This window comes from Aplysia californica, unplaced genomic scaffold (assembly GCF_000002075.1).
Source record: "Aplysia californica isolate F4 #8 unplaced genomic scaffold, AplCal3.0 scaffold00273, whole genome shotgun sequence".
In the NCBI taxonomy this organism is placed as follows: domain Eukaryota; kingdom Metazoa; phylum Mollusca; class Gastropoda; order Aplysiida; family Aplysiidae; genus Aplysia; species Aplysia californica.
In genome coordinates, this window is record NW_004797543.1 from 417,979 (window position 1) to 436,703 (window position 18,725).

Below are 18,725 nucleotides of genomic sequence, written 5' to 3' on the forward strand. Positions count from 1 at the left end.
TCTCTCTCTCTCTCTCTCTCTCTCTCTCTCTCTCTCTCTCTCTCTCTCTCTCTCTCTCTCTCTCTCCCTCTCTCTCTGTATATATATATATATATATATATTTATATATATATATATATATATATATATATATATATATATATATATATATATATATATATATATATATAAAATTGTGTTGAGTTATACTGACATGAAACACTTTTATATTCCCTATAACTGAATTCATGTGAAGCACAGAAAAAGTTTTTGTTTGTTCGTGGATGTCTTGTTGAGTTGCTGTGTATATTCCATTATAGTCAGTTGATGCAAAATAGCATCGTTTACAGGAGTTTGTTTAAAGTGAACTCTTTTGTATTTCATATCTTGGAGCTAGAACTATTAAAGATTGCACCTCAAGCATGGGTAATTATATGAGTCACAATTTCCCTTTTTACGTTTTCCCCTACAGTTGGCAATATTACAGTGCAGCCAAAGGTTAGCTCAAGGGGCACTTCCTGGATAGACTTCATCTGGACGACGGGCACAGCACTTGTAGATAACTACCAGGTCGTCACTCAGTCCGATCCACAGTCTTGCTTACAAGCACAGGACAGCAAAACTGTGCCTGGGACCTCCACTGGTGTTTCAATTATAGGGCTCAAACCTGGGGTGAAATATTTGTCCACTCTTACCCTGGTACTCTTCTCAACAGCTGACTATCCACAGAGATCAAAAGTTGTCAATTTACCTGATGCCTGGACAAGTACGTTATTGTTAAGTTTGCTTTTTGAGATAGTGAAGAGTTCCTTGTAATCAAATAGAAAGTTTTCCCTGCGATACAGGAGAGAATATATTATGTTCTGTGTCTTAAAGTAGTTCAAATCTGGGAGAAAGGAATGGTGAATACAACTCAATGTAAGACTGTTAAAGAAGGATGAGTAAACATTTGGATTCGGACAAGTTTTCTTGAATAATTAATTTATGGTGGATGGTTGGTGTTTGCTCTTGTGAGGTTTGCTCTTTCTTTCCTATCAAGCATGCATTGTCCTTATATTTCCTTTTTCTTTTCTCTGTATGTTACTCTCTAGTAATATATATATATATATGACATATTGTGTATAGTTCAATGAGTCAAAGCTCACCCACTCAAAGGTTACTGGGTTAACAAGAACAACAAGTAACAACAGGTCACATGATACAAATGTTACATATTTATTTGAATAGTAACTACAGGTCACATGATACAAATGTTACATATTTATTTGAATAGTAACTACAGGTCACATGATACAAATGTTACATATTTATTTGAATAGTAACTACAGGTCACATGATACGTAATGTCACACAAGTTATGTATTTATTTAATTAGTAACAACAGGTCACATAATGCCACACATAGTACATATTTATTTAATTAGTAGCAACAGGTCACATGACACATAATGTCACTCTGCTGTAATGGATTTCATGTTTTGTTCAAGGACATGCCCCTTGTGACCACCTGTTTAGCAGTGTTGTTTCAGACAGTTCTCTATATTATTAGTTTTGTTTTTCTGTTGTAGTTTATTTTATTTTGGAAGTCAGACACCAACTTTGTGTGTTGTTAGTCCTTTCTGGTGGGTGGTTGGTATGTGCTCTGGTGTGATTTGTTCCTTCTTTCCTATCAAATATCTATCGTCCTTATCTCTCCTCCTTCTTTTATTTATACGTTACTATCTAGTAACGCCTCTAATCTTCGGCACTTATAGACCTAACTGTGTTGTAGGTGCCTTAAAACTCGTAAGTAAACTAAAGATATTTAGTTTCTGTAACTCTTTGACAGTGTGTTGAGTCAGAATCTTGCACGGATTTACAAACGGTAGTGTTGGAGGCTTGTTCACCTTGTTGCTCTATTGCCATCATTCGTGGCGTTGTCAAAGATGTTTGGGGCAGTGCTGCCAACTCTTAAATTTCTGAAGCATTTTTCAATGTCCAGTTTACAGATAATTAATATGCATATATATGTATATATATATATATATATATATATATATATATATATATATATATATATATATATATATATATATATATATATATATATATATATATAATTTGTTCCCTTAGATGTAAAAGACATACTTTTTTGTGAGCCTCAAATTCAATTTCTTTCAGTGGACTAGGAGAACAGAATCTGAGTCTCAATCAACACTTCCACTGCACTTAGCTTCAGACGATTGTGGTATTTCATTGAGAAAAAAACATTGCAAGAGAGTAATAAGAAAAAGAAAAGGAATCGCATCTGTATGGCACAAATTCCTCATCACCAGCAAGCTCTATACACTTTACAATCTATCCTGGTATTCTCGATGTCATTCTAAAAAACAATGTCAACTTCTAGTTGGTTGTCAGAGTGCTTCATGTATACATGTTGACATCTGGCCTGTGATAGTTGTGACATATGCAGGGGCGGTTTGTTAACTGGACAAGACCGGCGGTGCCGGTCAGATTTTGTCAACTGAACTGTTGACTAGAGGTTTATTGCTGATGACGATTTTCATTCAGTTTTAAGTAAATCCAAACAAACATGTATCAACATTCAAAAACACCTTGCCTATTTGAAGGCGCTTAAATAGACAAGTGGGATTCACTGCTGTTTTGTCGCGACATAACCTCATTCCTTCACGTTTGTTATCGCGCCGGCTCGTAACTTTAAATCGTCTCCCGTCAAACCGTCACGTCGCGGAACTTCGTACTACGTGCATGGCCAAACACACGGCGGTGGACAAATCCATCGTCAGCCCACAGAAAGATTAGAATATCCCTTAATTGCCAGATTGGCCTCTTTGTAGCTTACAAAATTAAGAATGAGACTGTCTTGAGCAGCACAGACACATGTATTATTTTACCAGCAAAACATTTATTTATCATTCAGCCTTTCTCTAACTACTATCAGACATTTATTGTCAACATGGCACTACTCTTTTTTGTTTATTGACTTTTTAACCACCTGTAGTTCCTGTTTGGCATTTACTTATCGTTTTCTCCCCTCTAATAACTTACCTGGCCCTTAGGAGTCTGGCTGGCGAAAGAAGGAATCGTCTAGTGAAGATATATAAGGAAAATTTTAACGAGGAGCGATAGACACTCGGCTCTCAGAGTCTGGGCGAAAACCCCCTCCCTTCCCTCCCCTTTTCAACCCTCACCCCAGCTAGACACCAAGTTCTATAATTAGCATTTGACACACTTCCCCACTTTGTTACAACACAGTGTTCAGTGTTCAGTTCTGAGAACTGAGAAGTGCGATGAAGTACATTTGATGATATAATGATCGGAAACGTGTGTGCTTTGTCCAGCTTTGTATAGCATCTGGTTGTAGACTTGATCTGCTTGGGACAGCGTCACTGGTACAGTAGCAATTGACTTTTTATCATCATACAGGACAGTTCTTATTACATATATTTAACGGGTTCAGTGCACGTCGATATTTTGTGTGCGGGTGTAGAAAGTACGAGTAAAGTACTGAACTGGAGGCCAGGACCAGCGGTTTATTGCTTCTCACTTTCTGTTTGTTTTCTAGCTTAGACTCAAGTAGTGTGTTTCTTTTTCTGTGCCGATCAAGTAAGTTTCTATTAATCTCAGTAACTTCCATCTTACATTATTCATAATATTGTTTCTTGACGCTACCGCATATTCTAGCTCTTTCACATTATTACAATGTTTACTGTGGTGTGTGTGTGTGTGTGAGTGGGGGAGGGGGTGGGGATGGCGAAAGTAGGGGTATAGAATAAGGAGAGAGAGAGAGAGAGAGAGAGAGAGAGAGAGAGAGAGAGAGAGAGAGAGAGAGAGAGAGAGAGAGAGAGAGAGCATGTGTGTGTGTGCGTGCGTGTGTGTGTGTGTGTGTGTGTGTGTGTGTGTGTGTGTGTGTGTGTGTGTGTTGTGAAGGAAGGGGGTGGGGGAGGGAAAAATAGTCGACGTGAATGACCGCCGGCCAGTTCTATAAACCACGAGCCGCCACTGGACATATATGGATATTTATGTGGGCACCAAGCTCTAGTATTCATTCACCTGTGTCAAAAACACGTCAAGTCTCAGTGCTCTCTGGTAAACACAACACTCATGGGAAAGATATTGATGAGGATATAGTTTGGGAAAAATGGAGACTGAAATAGTTGTCTTAACACCTCTTGATGATATCCCAGTTTGTCATGTTTTGAAAAAAGTCAGAAATGTTCACAATGCTGTTGCTCTAGTATGTCGTTTGTGACACAGGTAACGTTTTTGTTCTGTGGTACGTGTAAATGGAAGTTGTGTTGTCTTGACACCTTGTGACGTGTCTGTTTTCAGAGCCTGCCCCGCCTAGAGCAGTGATTCCTGGAAGCAGTACCCTCTCAGTGCCGCGTACTGTCCTCAAGTTTGGACCTCCTGATGGCTGTGTCGCTTATTATTACGTGATAGTGATAAGGCAACATACACTACTTAAAGGCAAAAGAATGACTAGCGAGACACTGGTCATTGACAATCTGACTGAACATACTTCCTATGTCTATAGCATTGCAGCCTACAATGGTGACAATGATATAAGTGTCCAAATGACAAGAAATTTTACAACAGCAGCTACAGGTAAGTCATGCTGTTTATGTGTGTTTTTGTTATGTTGTACACTTTGTTGAGACAAAAAGGAGGCCAATAATTATTTTCTAGTTTCTGAAACAATCTCGACAACAATATACTTGCTCCTGGGGGTGGACACTAATTTTCATCGGTACCTCCTGATGGAGAATTCTAAAAGAAAGGGAAGTGTATTGCCTCTAAGAAAAAAACCCTTAGGACTGTTGTATGTCTGGAACTGCCATACCTTTTCCTGAATGCTTCAATCACACCAAAGTAAAGCGGTGGTTCTTTTTTCCGAAAACCACCAAAACCTGTCGAAACCTACCGTAGATATTCGCACATCGCCGCTTCTGGGTAAGCCCGATCGTTCCCGAAATAGCGTCGGGCCAGCGATGCCGATTTCCGAGAGAGAGAGAGATAGAGAGAGAGAGAGAGAGAGAGAGAGAGAGAGAGAGAGAGAGAGAGAGAGAGTGTGTGTGTGTGTGTGTGTGTGTGTTTGGGGATTGCGTAAAGACTTTTTCCTCGGTAGGAGATAGGGAGCGAGAGGGAACGGGATTTTTGGCGGAGAGAAAGAGGTCGAGGAGAGACGAGAGAAGTTTTTCCTGAGAGCATACACTCGATACATACCTCACATTGTATACAGCGAGTGTCCTCGGTTTCAACGATGCAGATCCCACAGGGATAGGCGACCGTCTTTTGCCAAGGTTCAGCATTACGGACAATGTAGCCATTTTTTATTTTTTAAAATTATTATTTATTTTTGTAACACATTTGATTTGCATTCTGCTATGTGTTCCAGAAACATTTTTTACGTGTTTAATAAACATTTTGCACTTTGTTTTTCTAAGTGTGGGTTGGGTTGTTTTTTTTTTGGGGGGGGGAGGGGGGGTTCTTTTCTTGATTTCTTTATTTACCTTTTCCTCAACTATTCAGAGTTAATGTCCCGCATAACTCTCTCTCTCTCTCTCTCTGTCTCTCTCACTGTCTCTCTCTCAATGTCTCTCTCTCACTATCTCTCTCTCTCTCTCTCTCTCTCTCTCTCTCTCTCTCTCTCTCTCTCTCTCTCTCATAAAGCCTCTTTCCCTTATTCTCTATCTCTCTCTGTCTCAACTTGGATTTACTTGGATTTACTTGGATCCAGAGCTAGAATCATAGCAGGCGGCTCATGTCCATAGCTGCTCATCTCACCTTTCCAGCGTCCACCTCAGGGTCTTCCTCCTAATTGTCTCCATTAGGAGCTGGTTTGAGACACGCCTGACCATTCCTTGGAGCAAACTCTGTCTCAACTATTCAGAGTTAATGCCCACCTTAACTCTCTCTCACTGCCTATCTTAATATGAGATGATAAGTGCTATCTAATCCTAGATTCTACTCGTTAGTCTATCTACGTTGGTTTCAATACTCACTGTTTCGAGCGGGGAACGATATGTGTGGGTCGTACAGGTCCGGAGCTCCATCCACCGCGTCGACCCACCAGTAGCGTCGATCCCTGCTCAGCCTAGATTTAAGTCGTGGCTCGGAAGGCCGGTTCAACCTTCACGTCTGTTTATATACCCCCCGTGCTGCCTTATTCTCCTACACTCACTAGGCTACACTGAGTTCGTTCACTTATTTCACGTGATTCTGGCTTGTCACAGCGAATTACAAACTCTATATATTATTATCTCCTTCTCTCTTATAAATGTTATCTCTCTCTCTCTCTCTCTCTCTCTCTCTCTCTCTCTCTCTCTCTTACAAACATTCTCTGTCTCCATCTCTTCTCTCTCTCTCTTATAAAGCATTTCTCTCTTTAGCCTTGATCCTTTATAGAATATCACAGTTTCGATAGGTTTCGGTAGGTTACGGCAGATTTCGGCAGGTTTCGGTAAATTTCGGAAGATTTCGGCAGGTTTCGGTAGGTTTCTGAAAAAAAAAGCACCCGATTTTCGGCAGGTTTCGGCAGGCTACGGTAGGTTTTGTCAGGTTTCGGAAAAAAGAAGCGCCCAGCAAAAAGCTCAAGAAAGACTTTTTAAAATATATGCAAATGAAAAATTCAGTTTTGAAAGTTATCACCACACACCATGTGATGGGTTTTCTCAGAGCCACATGCAGATAGAGTGAGTTGAGATTTGTGCAAAAAATGCAGAGCTTAAATTTTTATTTCATTCAGTAAATCAAATTTCTGATAGAATTGTTAAATATATTTTATCATTGTACTGAAAGACTTCTATTTTCTTTCATCCTTTGTGAATGTACCTGACCATACCACTTTTCCTCCGCATGTTTTTTGCTTTACTTGTCTCCATACAAAATGGAATACTGAGATAAATAGAGTCGAACCAGCTCTAACGGCTACCTGTATAAGACAATCACCTGTACAAACAGCCTCTTTCCACTCACCCACAACCCCCTTGTGTTTTTGTGTTTTTGGTTAGTACAATGACACGGTGTAAGACGTCCACCTGTCTCAGACAACCATTTTTCTCCTCGACGATGGGTGGCCGTCTTCGACAATCTCCACTGTAGTTTTAGTTGCTTGAAGAAGCACAAAAAGAATGTATTCAAAAGCGTATTCACAGCATGCTTTAAGCTGTCTTACCTTTGTCTTGTTCACAGCACCAGGTTCTGTAGATGCTTTAAGCTATCAGCATTCTTCAGTCACTGCTACTGGCGTTGTGGTGAGCTGGGGAAGGCCGTCACAACCTAACGGCGATCTAAAAGGATACAAAGTTTGGGTGACAACAGGCGGGCAGTGCGTTAAACAATTCCGTGTGCAGTGTCCGGACTGTGATGTGAGTTTGATGGTTTTGATTCTTACAATACATTACTTGTGTGCGTCTGTTTTTAATTGTGTTTATGTAGAGCTTTTCTTTTGGGGCTCATGTCTACAGAGAGAACCCTCAAATCTTAAGAGTACGACTTTAATTAATTCTTTTAGAATTAAGAAAAGAATGCTCCTATGGATATCTTTGATTCTCTTCCATAATTTTTAGGTTTGGAGAGGGGGGTGGGATGGGGGCAGGTCCTTAAATGTTTTTAATGCTTCGTGTATTTTTCAATTGGACTTGAAAACTTTTGCTCAAATATTTATCAAGCATCCATTCGCTCATGTTCTGTAGGACATAGTTGGTGGATGCTCTTGTGTGGTTTGCTCCCTCTTTCCTTTCAAACATCTATTGTTCTTATCTCTCCTTCTTCCTTTTTGTGTTTGTTACTCTCTTGTACCACCTCTATCTTCGGCATTTATATGACCTTTTTGTGTCGCAAAAGCCGTAAAACTTTTACTAAAACTACAATAAGCATGTGTTCTGTGAGTAGACTGTAAGGTTATGCTGGTATTGCCATCAGGCTTACTATATACCACTTTCCCACAACAGCTTTATCACCAGTGTACTTGTTTGTCCATGTGATTATCTGGCAGGGGGGAGGGGGGAACCAACACTTCTGGTGTAAAGGATACAATGGAACCTGTTCAAGGCGGAATCTCAAGGAAGCCAGAAAAAGAATTCTGTCATCGACATTTTTCATCTTGGACAGGGAAAATTAAGGGGAAGGGAAACAGGAGGGAGGGGGTTGGGGGGGGGGGTCACAGAGGTCCAGCTCGTACATAGATTGTAGTTTGGGTAAGGGTCATCTGTCCAGTCAGCAAGCAGTAGTCAAAACTTTACATCTCCCAAGTGCTATCTTTGCCTCTCTGATAATGAAACGCATCCGTTACTTTTCCATTGCCACCAGTGCTTGTTTCTCATGTAGTATCGGTAGTCTAGTGGTTAGGCTACCGGGCTCGTAATCGTGAGGTAGTAGTGACAGGTTTCCGTTAAGGAAGGTTAGACTGCGTGTATAATACACACACACACACACACACACACAAACAGACACACACACAGACACACACATACACATACGCACACAAACACATACATACATGCATACACACATACACACATACCCACACACATACACACACATACACACATACACACAGACACATACAAACACAGACACACACACTTACACACACACATACACATACACACACAGACACACACATACACACACACAAACGAATACACACAGATACATACACACATATACACACACATACTCACACACATACACACTCATACACACACTCATACACACACACACACACACACACACACACACACACACGCACACACACACACATACGCACACACACATGCACGCACGCTCACATGCGCGCGAACACACACACACACAGAAAGAGAGAGAGAGAGAGAGAGAGAGAGAGAGAGACGGAGAGAGAGAGAGAGAGAGAGAGAGAGAGAGAGAGAGAGAGAGAGAGAGAGAAAGAGAGAGAGAGAGACTCTTCCAATCGTTTATTTTATGTTTTGAGATCAAATCATTTCAAATTGATCTCGTTAGCTGATTCTTGATTATCTTCCCTCCTGTTTCAGGTTTCTGAGTGTCAACCCCCAGTGCATTCATCTCCTGTGAGTCAATATCACAGTACAGATCTTGGTGTTTACCAAGGGTCCTTTGAGGTGTCAGTGACAGACTTGCTCCCGTACACAGACTACATTGTACTTGTCCGTGCTTATAATTCAGAGGCTGGTGGTGGTGCCAACAAAGAGGTATACTTCAAGACAAGCCAAGCTGGTAAGACATGCATACGTGACCATGTGTTTTAACTTTTTTCACTAGCCCAATTTATTCATTTTCTTGAAAAGAGAAGTTTCTTTTATAAACTTGTTTTTGTCTGTATTTTCTTTTCAATTAAAAAAGAATTGAATGCCATTACGAGCTGAATTCGTAGTAATGTCCAGAAAAAAGAATAGTCAGTGCTGTGATAACTTAAAATGTATGTTTGCTTTGAACAATCTGTAGGCTATAGCCTACTTAGATTAACGCTTTACTGATGCCAGAATAGATGATCTCGGGGCGTTGGGGGGGGGGGGGGGGCACCACAAGCTGTGCTACTGTCAAGGGAGTTTTATAGATATATTTGGCTGGGTACAAGAAAGCTTTACACAGGTGACTATTTTATGCAAAAATGTAACCTCTTTAGCTCTGTCCGGAACAGTCACTGTGAACACAGTTCGAATCTGTCGAAACTTTTTGCTTGGTTCTATATTGTCAGTCCTCTGTGAAAAAAGCAGCAAAGTGGCTGCGCAAGAAAAGTTTGTCTCAGCAGTTTTAGAGCACAAATTTGTGGGTTGAGATGACGCTGTCAACATGTGAACGGTTACTCCTCAGAATTGTTTTGTTTATAGTAGTGTCCTTGTTGATTTTCTTTCCATGATAACGTATGTAAAGTCCTTAGGTCCATGTGAAAATAATTAATTCATGTAGTCCCATTTGGTAGACGTATTCGATAATATCGTCATCGATACCGTCGATAAAATCTGGCGCAAATTTCTGTACCCCCATTTTGACTGTGTTCTTTGGAATGACAGCAATTTATAAAAAAAAGCTTCATACCTGCTGTGGGCACGTTTACATAAATGTTACTGCCCCACTCTAAGTTTATGACTCAAATTTCTGTACCCCCATTGTGACTGTGTGTCTGTGTGTTGTTTGCACTCATGAAAACATCCTCATAAAACATTTTTGATGTAAGAAATGGCAGACATTTATACAACAGCTTCAATAAGCTGTTGACTCATTTACATAAATGTTACTCTCCAGCTCTAAGTTCCTGACACAAAGTAGGCCCACATTCTCCCTGTCTCCCGTTTGCTTTGTTTCATGTATGTTACACCATGCTAGATAGAACTAACATATTCCTTTGAAAGAGTTTTAATTCTACTAAAAAAGTCTTACATTATTTTTCAATATGCATGGTACTGTTTTTGGGGTTGTTTTTTCTAATCTTTCTTTCACCTTTCTATTCCTTCATCGGGATAGAACGAGGGTAATTTTACGTTAATGTTTGCATATTTTTAAGCCTTTAATATCTGTTGTTGGTGGGTGTTTTTTACCCACAGGTTGTTTTAAATGCCAATGGCAATGTAATAGATTTCTTAAAATCTTTTGAGTCAAGCAATGCTAATTTAAGTCACTTCAATTAATGAGTATACTGATGGTGTTACCATACTTTTTTGTCTTTCTCGTCTTAGCCGCAAGCCCTGTGACAAAAGTTGAACTGGAAAGTCTCCCCTTGACCCCTCAGGGAAGGCTGGACCTGAGTGTTAGCTGGGTCCCAGGTTATCGGAACGGGGAAACTAACTTCACTGTTGTGATCAAGGAAAAAGAAAATCTCACCTCAGGAAACTTTATTGAGAAACAAACCCGCACGTTTAGAGGTAGAAAATAGTTTGTTTTGGGTTAGTTTTTTCCTTGGTTTCATTTTTGGCTTAATGACGTGTATACTTTGTTCACGTTGTTGTTGTTGTTGTTGTTGTTGTTGTTGTTGTTGTTGTTGTTGTTGTTGTTGTTGTTGTTGTTGTTGTTGTTTCAGTGATGTGTATACTTTGGGCCGTACTGTCCGTATTGCTGTTATTCGTTCAGTAACTTGTACCCTTTGTGCCTTTAGTCTGTGGGTGGTTAGCGGGTGCTCTGGTGTGGTTTGCTCCTTCTTTCCTATCAAACATCAATCGTCCTTATCTCTCCTTCTTTTTTGTGTACGTTACTCTCTTGCAACACATCTATTCTTCAGCACTCATATAACTTTATTGTGTTGCAAATGCCGTAAAACTCTTACTAAAACTAAATAGTACTCTTCAAGACTAAAGGCTGTGAGTTATAGATCTATAATGTACTATATTGTTTTCTTTCTGTTGGTCAGCATATTTCTCTGAGATAGGCTTAAACCCCCCCCCCCCCCCCCCCCCCCCCCCCCCATAAACTGGCATTACATTTGACAGGCAAATATGAGGGTTAAGTTGGGAGCTGAGATTTGTACAAGTTAGACCTCACGTGATGTCATAATTTTGTTCATTTGACAGATACATCTGACATTACAGGTGTCCAGTTGAGATTCAGTACACGTCTGTCCTCAAGTAATGCCATAATTGTATTTCTTTTCACAGATACATCTGGCGTTACCTCTGACCTTCTGAAGAACGTGCTTGGCCACTGGGTCTATCAAGTGACCGTTGAAGCCAAAACCAACGTGGGTGATGCTGCTGTATCAATTCCACAGACCATTACAACATTATACAAACGTAAGTTGATGGGAAACTTGTACAACATTATACAAACGTAAGTTGATGGGAAACTTGTCAGGGAAGGTGGGACATTTTGTTCTTCGAAATATGGCATGGGTGCATGAATTAAATCTCATTTCCCTATCAGCGATCTTTGATAAGCCTTGTTGTTCTTACTTCCCCCAGACCCAGGACCTGTTACTGCTCTGACGTTGACAAAGAGTGCCCAGGTGGCCTCTGACGTTTCCCTGAGCTTTGGATGTCCCGAGGAAAGAGAAAGAAATGGCGTCATTATAGGCTTTTACATTTCAAAGTGGGACGGCGCTTTGGACCCAGTGAGTACATGTTATGTGTCACGACGCGGTGGAATCAGGCGCTCGTCATGTTTGGGGGGCATATGGAGATATTGGTATCACCCATAGATGGTATCACCTTAAAGATTGTTTACTTGTCTTTGCTTTTGAGGAAAAAAAAATGCCCATCTACCTCTCTCTCTCTCTCTCTCTCTCTCTCTCTCTCTCTCTCTCTCTCTCTCTCTCTCTCTCTCTCTCTCTCTCTCTCTCTCTCTCTCTCTCTCTCTCTCTCTCTCTCTCTTCTGGTGCTGTGGCTTCATAAACGGTCAGCGATGCCGACAGCACGCAGGAACTCAACACTCGCCCGGGTGTCCTTAAAAAGTGCTGAAAGTGGGTTAGTGAAATGTCCCAGCTGACGGGTTCTGGCACGAAAGGTGAGGGACATCTCGGGAACACATTGTCCATAGTTTCCTCCTCCTCCTTGCAGGCTCGACAGGACGAATCTGGGTTGTCTGCTGGCGCAATTTTGTGGAGATTTGATCTCAGCTTGGGCGATTTTCCACCAGTTCTCATTTGGTAGAGAAGCCGGCGGTCCTGTCGACTGAGCGAGGCCTCAAGCTGGTATGATGGCTGCTGGGCAAACGGTAGTTTGGGTTCCGCCTCTCTCTTCCACTTTGCGCGGGTCTATCAGTGGATGACGGCTTTAGAATCTGGGTAAGCGCTGTTGCTTCTTTGGCGATGCTGTCAACTTCGACGTTCCCAGCCAGTCCAGCGTGGCCAGGAATCCACAGTAAGTGGATGGAACATTCGGAGCGTTGACAGAGGGTGTGCAGATGCTGCCACATTGAGCACGCCACCTTTTCCGATTGGTTGGTAGGGCCGTATTAGAGGCGCATGGCTGCATACCTAGAATCAGTGTATACATGGATGCGTACACTGTTCGGAAGGCTGCCTGCTGTATGTAGTGTCACACGCATGTCCAGCGCTGTGTCGAGAGCTACAAGCTCGGCCCTGTGCTGGAACAATACCGGCCCGCGGGTACACGTTGGTCGAGTTCGGTATCACCGGTCTTGATCAGTATTCCATTGCCTCCATACTCGGTACCGTGCTTAGCTGAACCGTCAGTCCAGACTTCTACATCAGGCAGGGGGAGCGATCGAATTGTAGCCTCTGCTTCTGCTTTCCTGTCGGCTGGTTCTTTAGCACGTCGACGACAAGATCGGTGCTAAAAGTCACGTTGCATGATGCAGCCTTCCACGGTTGTGTGGGGGGTAAAACAACCAGCTCCTTACGTGAGTACGTATCCAGTTCAGTTTCGGCGACGAGGTTCTGGGCATGCTTTCCCCAGTTCAACTTGCCTGTCCGCGTGGGCACTGATTTTGTTGCAGACGCTCTGTGTTGGTTCGTTGCAGGCAGACGCATGGACTTCTCGAGTGAGATGGCAGTCAAGGCCTCAGCTCTATGCCTTAGTGGTAAGATGTCTGCTTCGATGATGAGGCTGTCCACACGAGTATTCTTTGAGCAGCCTGTGATGATTCTTGCTGCTTCATTCTGCTTTCTTTCCAGTTTCTGTAGGTTGGAGGGTTTGGCAAGAGGCATGTGGGCAGGGGCACAATAGTCGATAGCTGACCAACAAGTAGCATAATTTATTGGCTTTTTGCATTCCCTTGAGGCACTCCAGGTGGTGCCTGTAAGGGCTTTCAATGGTCGAAGTCTGCTTGACAGTTTTAGCTCAAGGTTTTGGATGTGGGCGTTGGAGGATAGAGCACGATCACATGTGACCCCAAGTAAGGTGGGGTCGGAGTTGAAGGTGAAGGGGGAGCCTTTGAGCGAGAGTGCTGGTTTTCGCTTGGCCTCGTGAGTGCTGGTGGTGAAGAGGGTGCACTCTGTTTTCTTCGTACTGATCTCCATCTTGATTTTCTTTGCCCACTGCTCAAATGAGTTTATGGCAGCTTGGACCCTGTTTTTAGCCTGATTTATGTCTTCATTGGTGGCGTATATTGTATAGTCATCAGCATAGAGTCCCGTCTTCACGGATTCAGGCAGGCCTGCTTCAATATCATCAATGAAGACAAGGGACAGTGTGGGGGACAGGGATTGACGCAGGCGTATCTGTCTCTGAGGAACGAACCTTTCCATTGGGTGATGCGGCTGGGAGTAGATTTCTCAATCATCTTCTCCATTAACCTCGTGCGCGATACCTTGTCGAAGGCACGCGAGAAGTCCACGACGGCTAGCACAGTTCGTTGCATTTTGGGACGAGCCTGGAATCCATCTGAGATATGTTGCGTTAGGCATTGGACTTGGTCTTCAGTAGACGTAACTTGCGGAAGCCCGATTGATTTTTGCTCAGCAAGTTGTTGCTCTTCAGAAAGTACATCAGGCGGTTCTTGACGAGAGTCTCCTTCAGCTTAGCAAGGCAGCTGGTAAAACTGATAGGGCGGTGGGACCCAATCTTGCCTGTAGGCTTATTCTTCTTGGGTATCTGTATGATTTTGGCACGTCGCCAGCTGTTTCGGATAATGGCCATTTCTCATGAAAGGTTGAAAGCCGGAGCAGGGCAGAGGTTGCCATGGGTCCGAGGTGCTTGATCATCTCATTGGTTACACAAACAAGCCCGGGAGATTTGCCGTTTTTCAGCTTTCCTATACAAACTGTCAGTTCAGCCATCATGAGGAGAGAATCATAGCCTGTGTTCTGGTCAGTAGGAAGGAGTTTAAGCTTTTCATTAAGCTGGTAGTGCCGGTGTTTGTCTGCCTTGTCGAGTTTTAGGCGGCTGACTGAGGCGTATTCACAGCAAAAGGTTTCAGCCTTGCTTCTATCTCCTTTAAGGGTTTTATTGTTTACTGTGAGTGCACTGCCGGTGGAGGGGGTTTTCTTGCACGAGATGGCATTTATGACTCGGAAGACTTGTTGAGGGTCAGTCGAGAGGGACATCTCTGAAGTAAAGTGGCGCCAACAGTCGCGCTTCATCTCGTTTGGGGGGATGTGGTTCTTTTAGACGCCTCCTGGTACTTTTCAATGTCTTCTCGTGAATTGCACTTTTTCTTCTATCAGTTTGCCCGCTTCTTCATTCCAGAAGCACCCCCAGTGGGTCGGGGGATATAAATGGACCCATTGCTCCGACAGCAGGAGGTGCGACCCCTTCACTGGCGATTCGTCGCCCATGGACATCTACGCTCTGGTGCACATGGGCGACATTTGCTTTGGTGTATCGTCTGTCTTCTATCGTTTTTGTTCCTTCTTCTGCCATCCTTCCCCGAGCTGACCGGGAATAAAATAAAAGTAGTTGGCTGTCCCATCAATGGGGGGTGTATCCCCCCCCCCCCCGCTGGTGGAATGCCACTCGTACGTCACTAGCTCTCAGACGTAGGGGTGGCATCTTTTGTCCGTACTTGCTATGTCTTCTGTCGATCTATCTTTCTTTCCGATCTGTCGACCGAAGGTCCGGTCAAGCAACAAATCGACCCCAAATCCCCGCAATGCGGGGCGCCCTGTTGACCGTGGGGTGCGACCCGTACGACCGGAGAAGGGGACCCTGGTGGCTGAGGTGTGGCTTGTCCCACCAACACTCCACTTTGGCCCTGGATTCGGTCTAGACGGGCGGGTGCAGCGGCCTACTGCGCTCAATCGGTTGCGACCGGTTCATAGAACCGTTTTTTGGCCAATCTTGGTTGGAGGGCGAGGTTTCTTGCCGTCTGATTAGGAGTATACCTCCAGGGTAGCCCTGACACCAGCTATGGACTTCCGAGCGGTGTCCCCTGGTTGGGCTCGGTGGCGGGTGGGAAGCCCTGGAGATGAATAAAAACGTATTTTACATGGATATAAAAACACAAATTACTCCCCGTACCCCAATTCCCAACAAGTCACTGTCAGGAGGAGCGGGTGCGAATCCTGACCAGGGCAAGCGAAAAAGATTGAGAGAGGACGACAATGTCAGTATCTGGGACCTGCCAAGACAAACATTGCTAGGATGGTCACCTTATTTGGTGATCTACTCAGCTGATGAGTCACACAAAAAAATTACATCTTTAAGCGTCTTTGCCATTGGCAAAGCTTTCAGAGTCTGTGGCATCCCCAGACCCAATAAAGTCTCCCCCAGGGGTCTGGCGACCTCTTGGTGGAGGTTGCCAACGTGGCCGATTCCGTACAGTTACGGAAATGTACGTCGTTTGGCGGCATCCCTGTAAGTGTTGAGCCTCACAGGAGTCTCAATACTTCCAGGGGTGTTGTAAAGAGCCGTGACCTGGACGGCTGTACGGAGGAAGAAATGGTGCGAGAACTAGAAGACGCCACCAACGCTCGTCGTGTCATAGTGCGACGAGATGGGAAAGAGATCCGCACCAACACATGGATACTGTCTTTCGACTGTCCAAGACCTTCTACCAAATTGACAATAGAGTACTTGGAACTAGAGGTATAACCCTACATTCCTAACCCGATGCGTTGTTTTAATTGCCAGCGCTTCAGGCACACAAAATTAAGCTGCCGGCGAAATGCTGTTTGCCCTCGCTGTGGTAAGGAGGGTCACACAGAGGAATCCTGCACGTCAGTTCCTCCGTGCCCAAATTGCCAACAGGGAGGATATCTAGCATATTCAAAGGAATGTCCCAAGTATTCTCAAGAAAAGGCCATCCTAACCCACCGAGCGAAGTGCGGAGGCACTTTTGCCCAGGCTAAGGCAGCCGTCTTCTCGATGGGATTAGAATCAGCACCGAAAACATACGCAGACGCTGCCAAGGCAGGCCCCAAAACAGCTGACAATGAAAAAAACGTAAAATTCCTAAACCTCAAAACACCACGTGTGTCCAACAAAAAAAAAAAAAAAAAAAAAAAAACGCCACGACCCCAGGAGGAGGACATGGAGCTCTCCCTCCACTCATCCCCTCCAAAATCTCTCTCATCATCTTCACCCCCAACACCCTCACCATCTCCATCTTCATCCTCACAATCATCCTCATCCTCACCACCATCCTCATCCTCACCTACATCATCCTCACCCCCATCCTCATCCTCACCACGCTCATCTTCATCCCCACCGCCAACTACATCTTCATCTTCACCACCATCATCACCTCCATCCCATCGCTCTTCATCCAATAAAGCCCCTCCATCCACTCCCCGCACCCGCTCCCCCACATCTACCTGCATCCGGGACTCCGGTCCTCCTCCCCCTCCACACTCCCCTTCAAAAAAAGCTGCGGTCCACCGTGACTGCAGCCTAACAAAACAAAGGCAACCGTCACCAACGACCAAAAAGAAATATACGGAACCCGTGCCCTCAAAATAAAACAAAAAATGGCAGTTCTTCAGTGGAACATTCACGGTTTGCTTGCAAACCATGCAGAACTCTCCCATCTATTGACCTCACACACCCCAAATGTTATCTGTTTACAAGAAACTCAATTGCATTAAAAAAACGATCAAACTTACAATCAAATCGCCTCTGGGGGCAACTCCTTTTTAATAAATAACCAAACATTACACAGACAAATACAAATAAACACAACTCTTTAGGCAGTTGCGGTCAGGGTCACCCTACACCGTTCTATAACTATCTGTTCAATATACATGCCTCCAAATTATCCTCTATCTTTAAGAGAACTAATGAACCTCAGAGAACAGCTCCCACAACCCTTCATCATGTTGGAAGATTTAAATGCCCATAGCCCTCTTTGGGGAAATGAACCAACTGACACTAATGGTAAAATCATAGAAGATTTCTTAACAAAAACCAATACTAGTATTTTTAACGACAATTCCCCAACATTTCAAAATTCAAATAACTTAAACTTTTCATCCATAGTTTTAACCCTATGTGATCCAGGTCTAATTTCAGACTTTCAGTGGTCGGTCCTGGACGACCCACACGGATCGGACCACTTCCCCATCAACCTAATTCCAGACATTCCACACCGAACTCCTATCCCCGACGGTTTCAATCTTAAAAGAGCGGACTGGGATGGGTTTCACATGGAATGTCTGGAGAAACTCAATCCGTCTCAAACACAAATACAAACTTTTGATCGATTTCATGAAACCCTTTTCGAAATCGTTCAAAAACACATACCAGAACTATCCACCAAACCGCGAAAAAATAAATGTTGGTTCACTGAAAACTGCCAAATAGCTGTTGCGGCCAAAAGATCAGCTCTCAGGAAGCTCGTCAACTGTAAGACGAACGAAGACCTCACTAATTTCAAAATTGCGCGAGCCCAAGCACGCAGAATAATCAGAACGGCCAAAAAAACATTTTTTCGAAATGATGTCTCTAAAATAAACCATACACCAATGCACAAAGTCAGGAAGATGATAAAGAAATTAAAAGGTACTAAAAGAGACACAATCAATCACATCCTAAAACCAAATAACTCTTTCGTAGAAACCGAAAAAACAGTAGCTGACTGTATAGCATCAACCCTCTCCGGAAATTCTTCTTCCCAAAATTACAACCCTGAATTTAAAAAAGTAAACATGTCTTTTAAAAAGACAACTGTTGATTTTACCTCTTCAAATGAAGAAAACTATGATTGCAGCTTTTCTCTTGATGAACTAAAATGTAACATTGCAGAACTATCAAACACAGCTCCACGCCCTTATCAAATACACAACGAAATCATCAAACATCTCCCAGACGAAACACTCCCAGTGGGTCGGGGGGATATAAATAGACCCACTGCTCCGCCAGCAGGAGGTGCAACCCCTCCACTGGCGATTTGTCGCCCATGGACATCTACGCTCGGGT

The 18,725-nt window shown here is 43.3% G+C and overlaps 1 protein-coding gene across 1 annotated transcript in view; it reads left to right on the plus strand.

Moving 5' to 3' along the window:
• Window positions 1-18,725, plus strand: part of LOC101850572 — a gene marked incomplete at its 3' end in the record, with an annotated part of 61,823 nt that overhangs the window by 24,978 nt on the left and 18,120 nt on the right. The window contains 7 exon segments of the mRNA XM_005101203.3: window positions 452-745; window positions 4,312-4,587; window positions 7,174-7,349; window positions 8,997-9,198; window positions 10,659-10,844; window positions 11,571-11,705; window positions 11,874-12,022. Of these exon segments, the coding sequence (XP_005101260.2) occupies window positions 452-745; window positions 4,312-4,587; window positions 7,174-7,349; window positions 8,997-9,198; window positions 10,659-10,844; window positions 11,571-11,705; window positions 11,874-12,022 (1,418 nt within the window).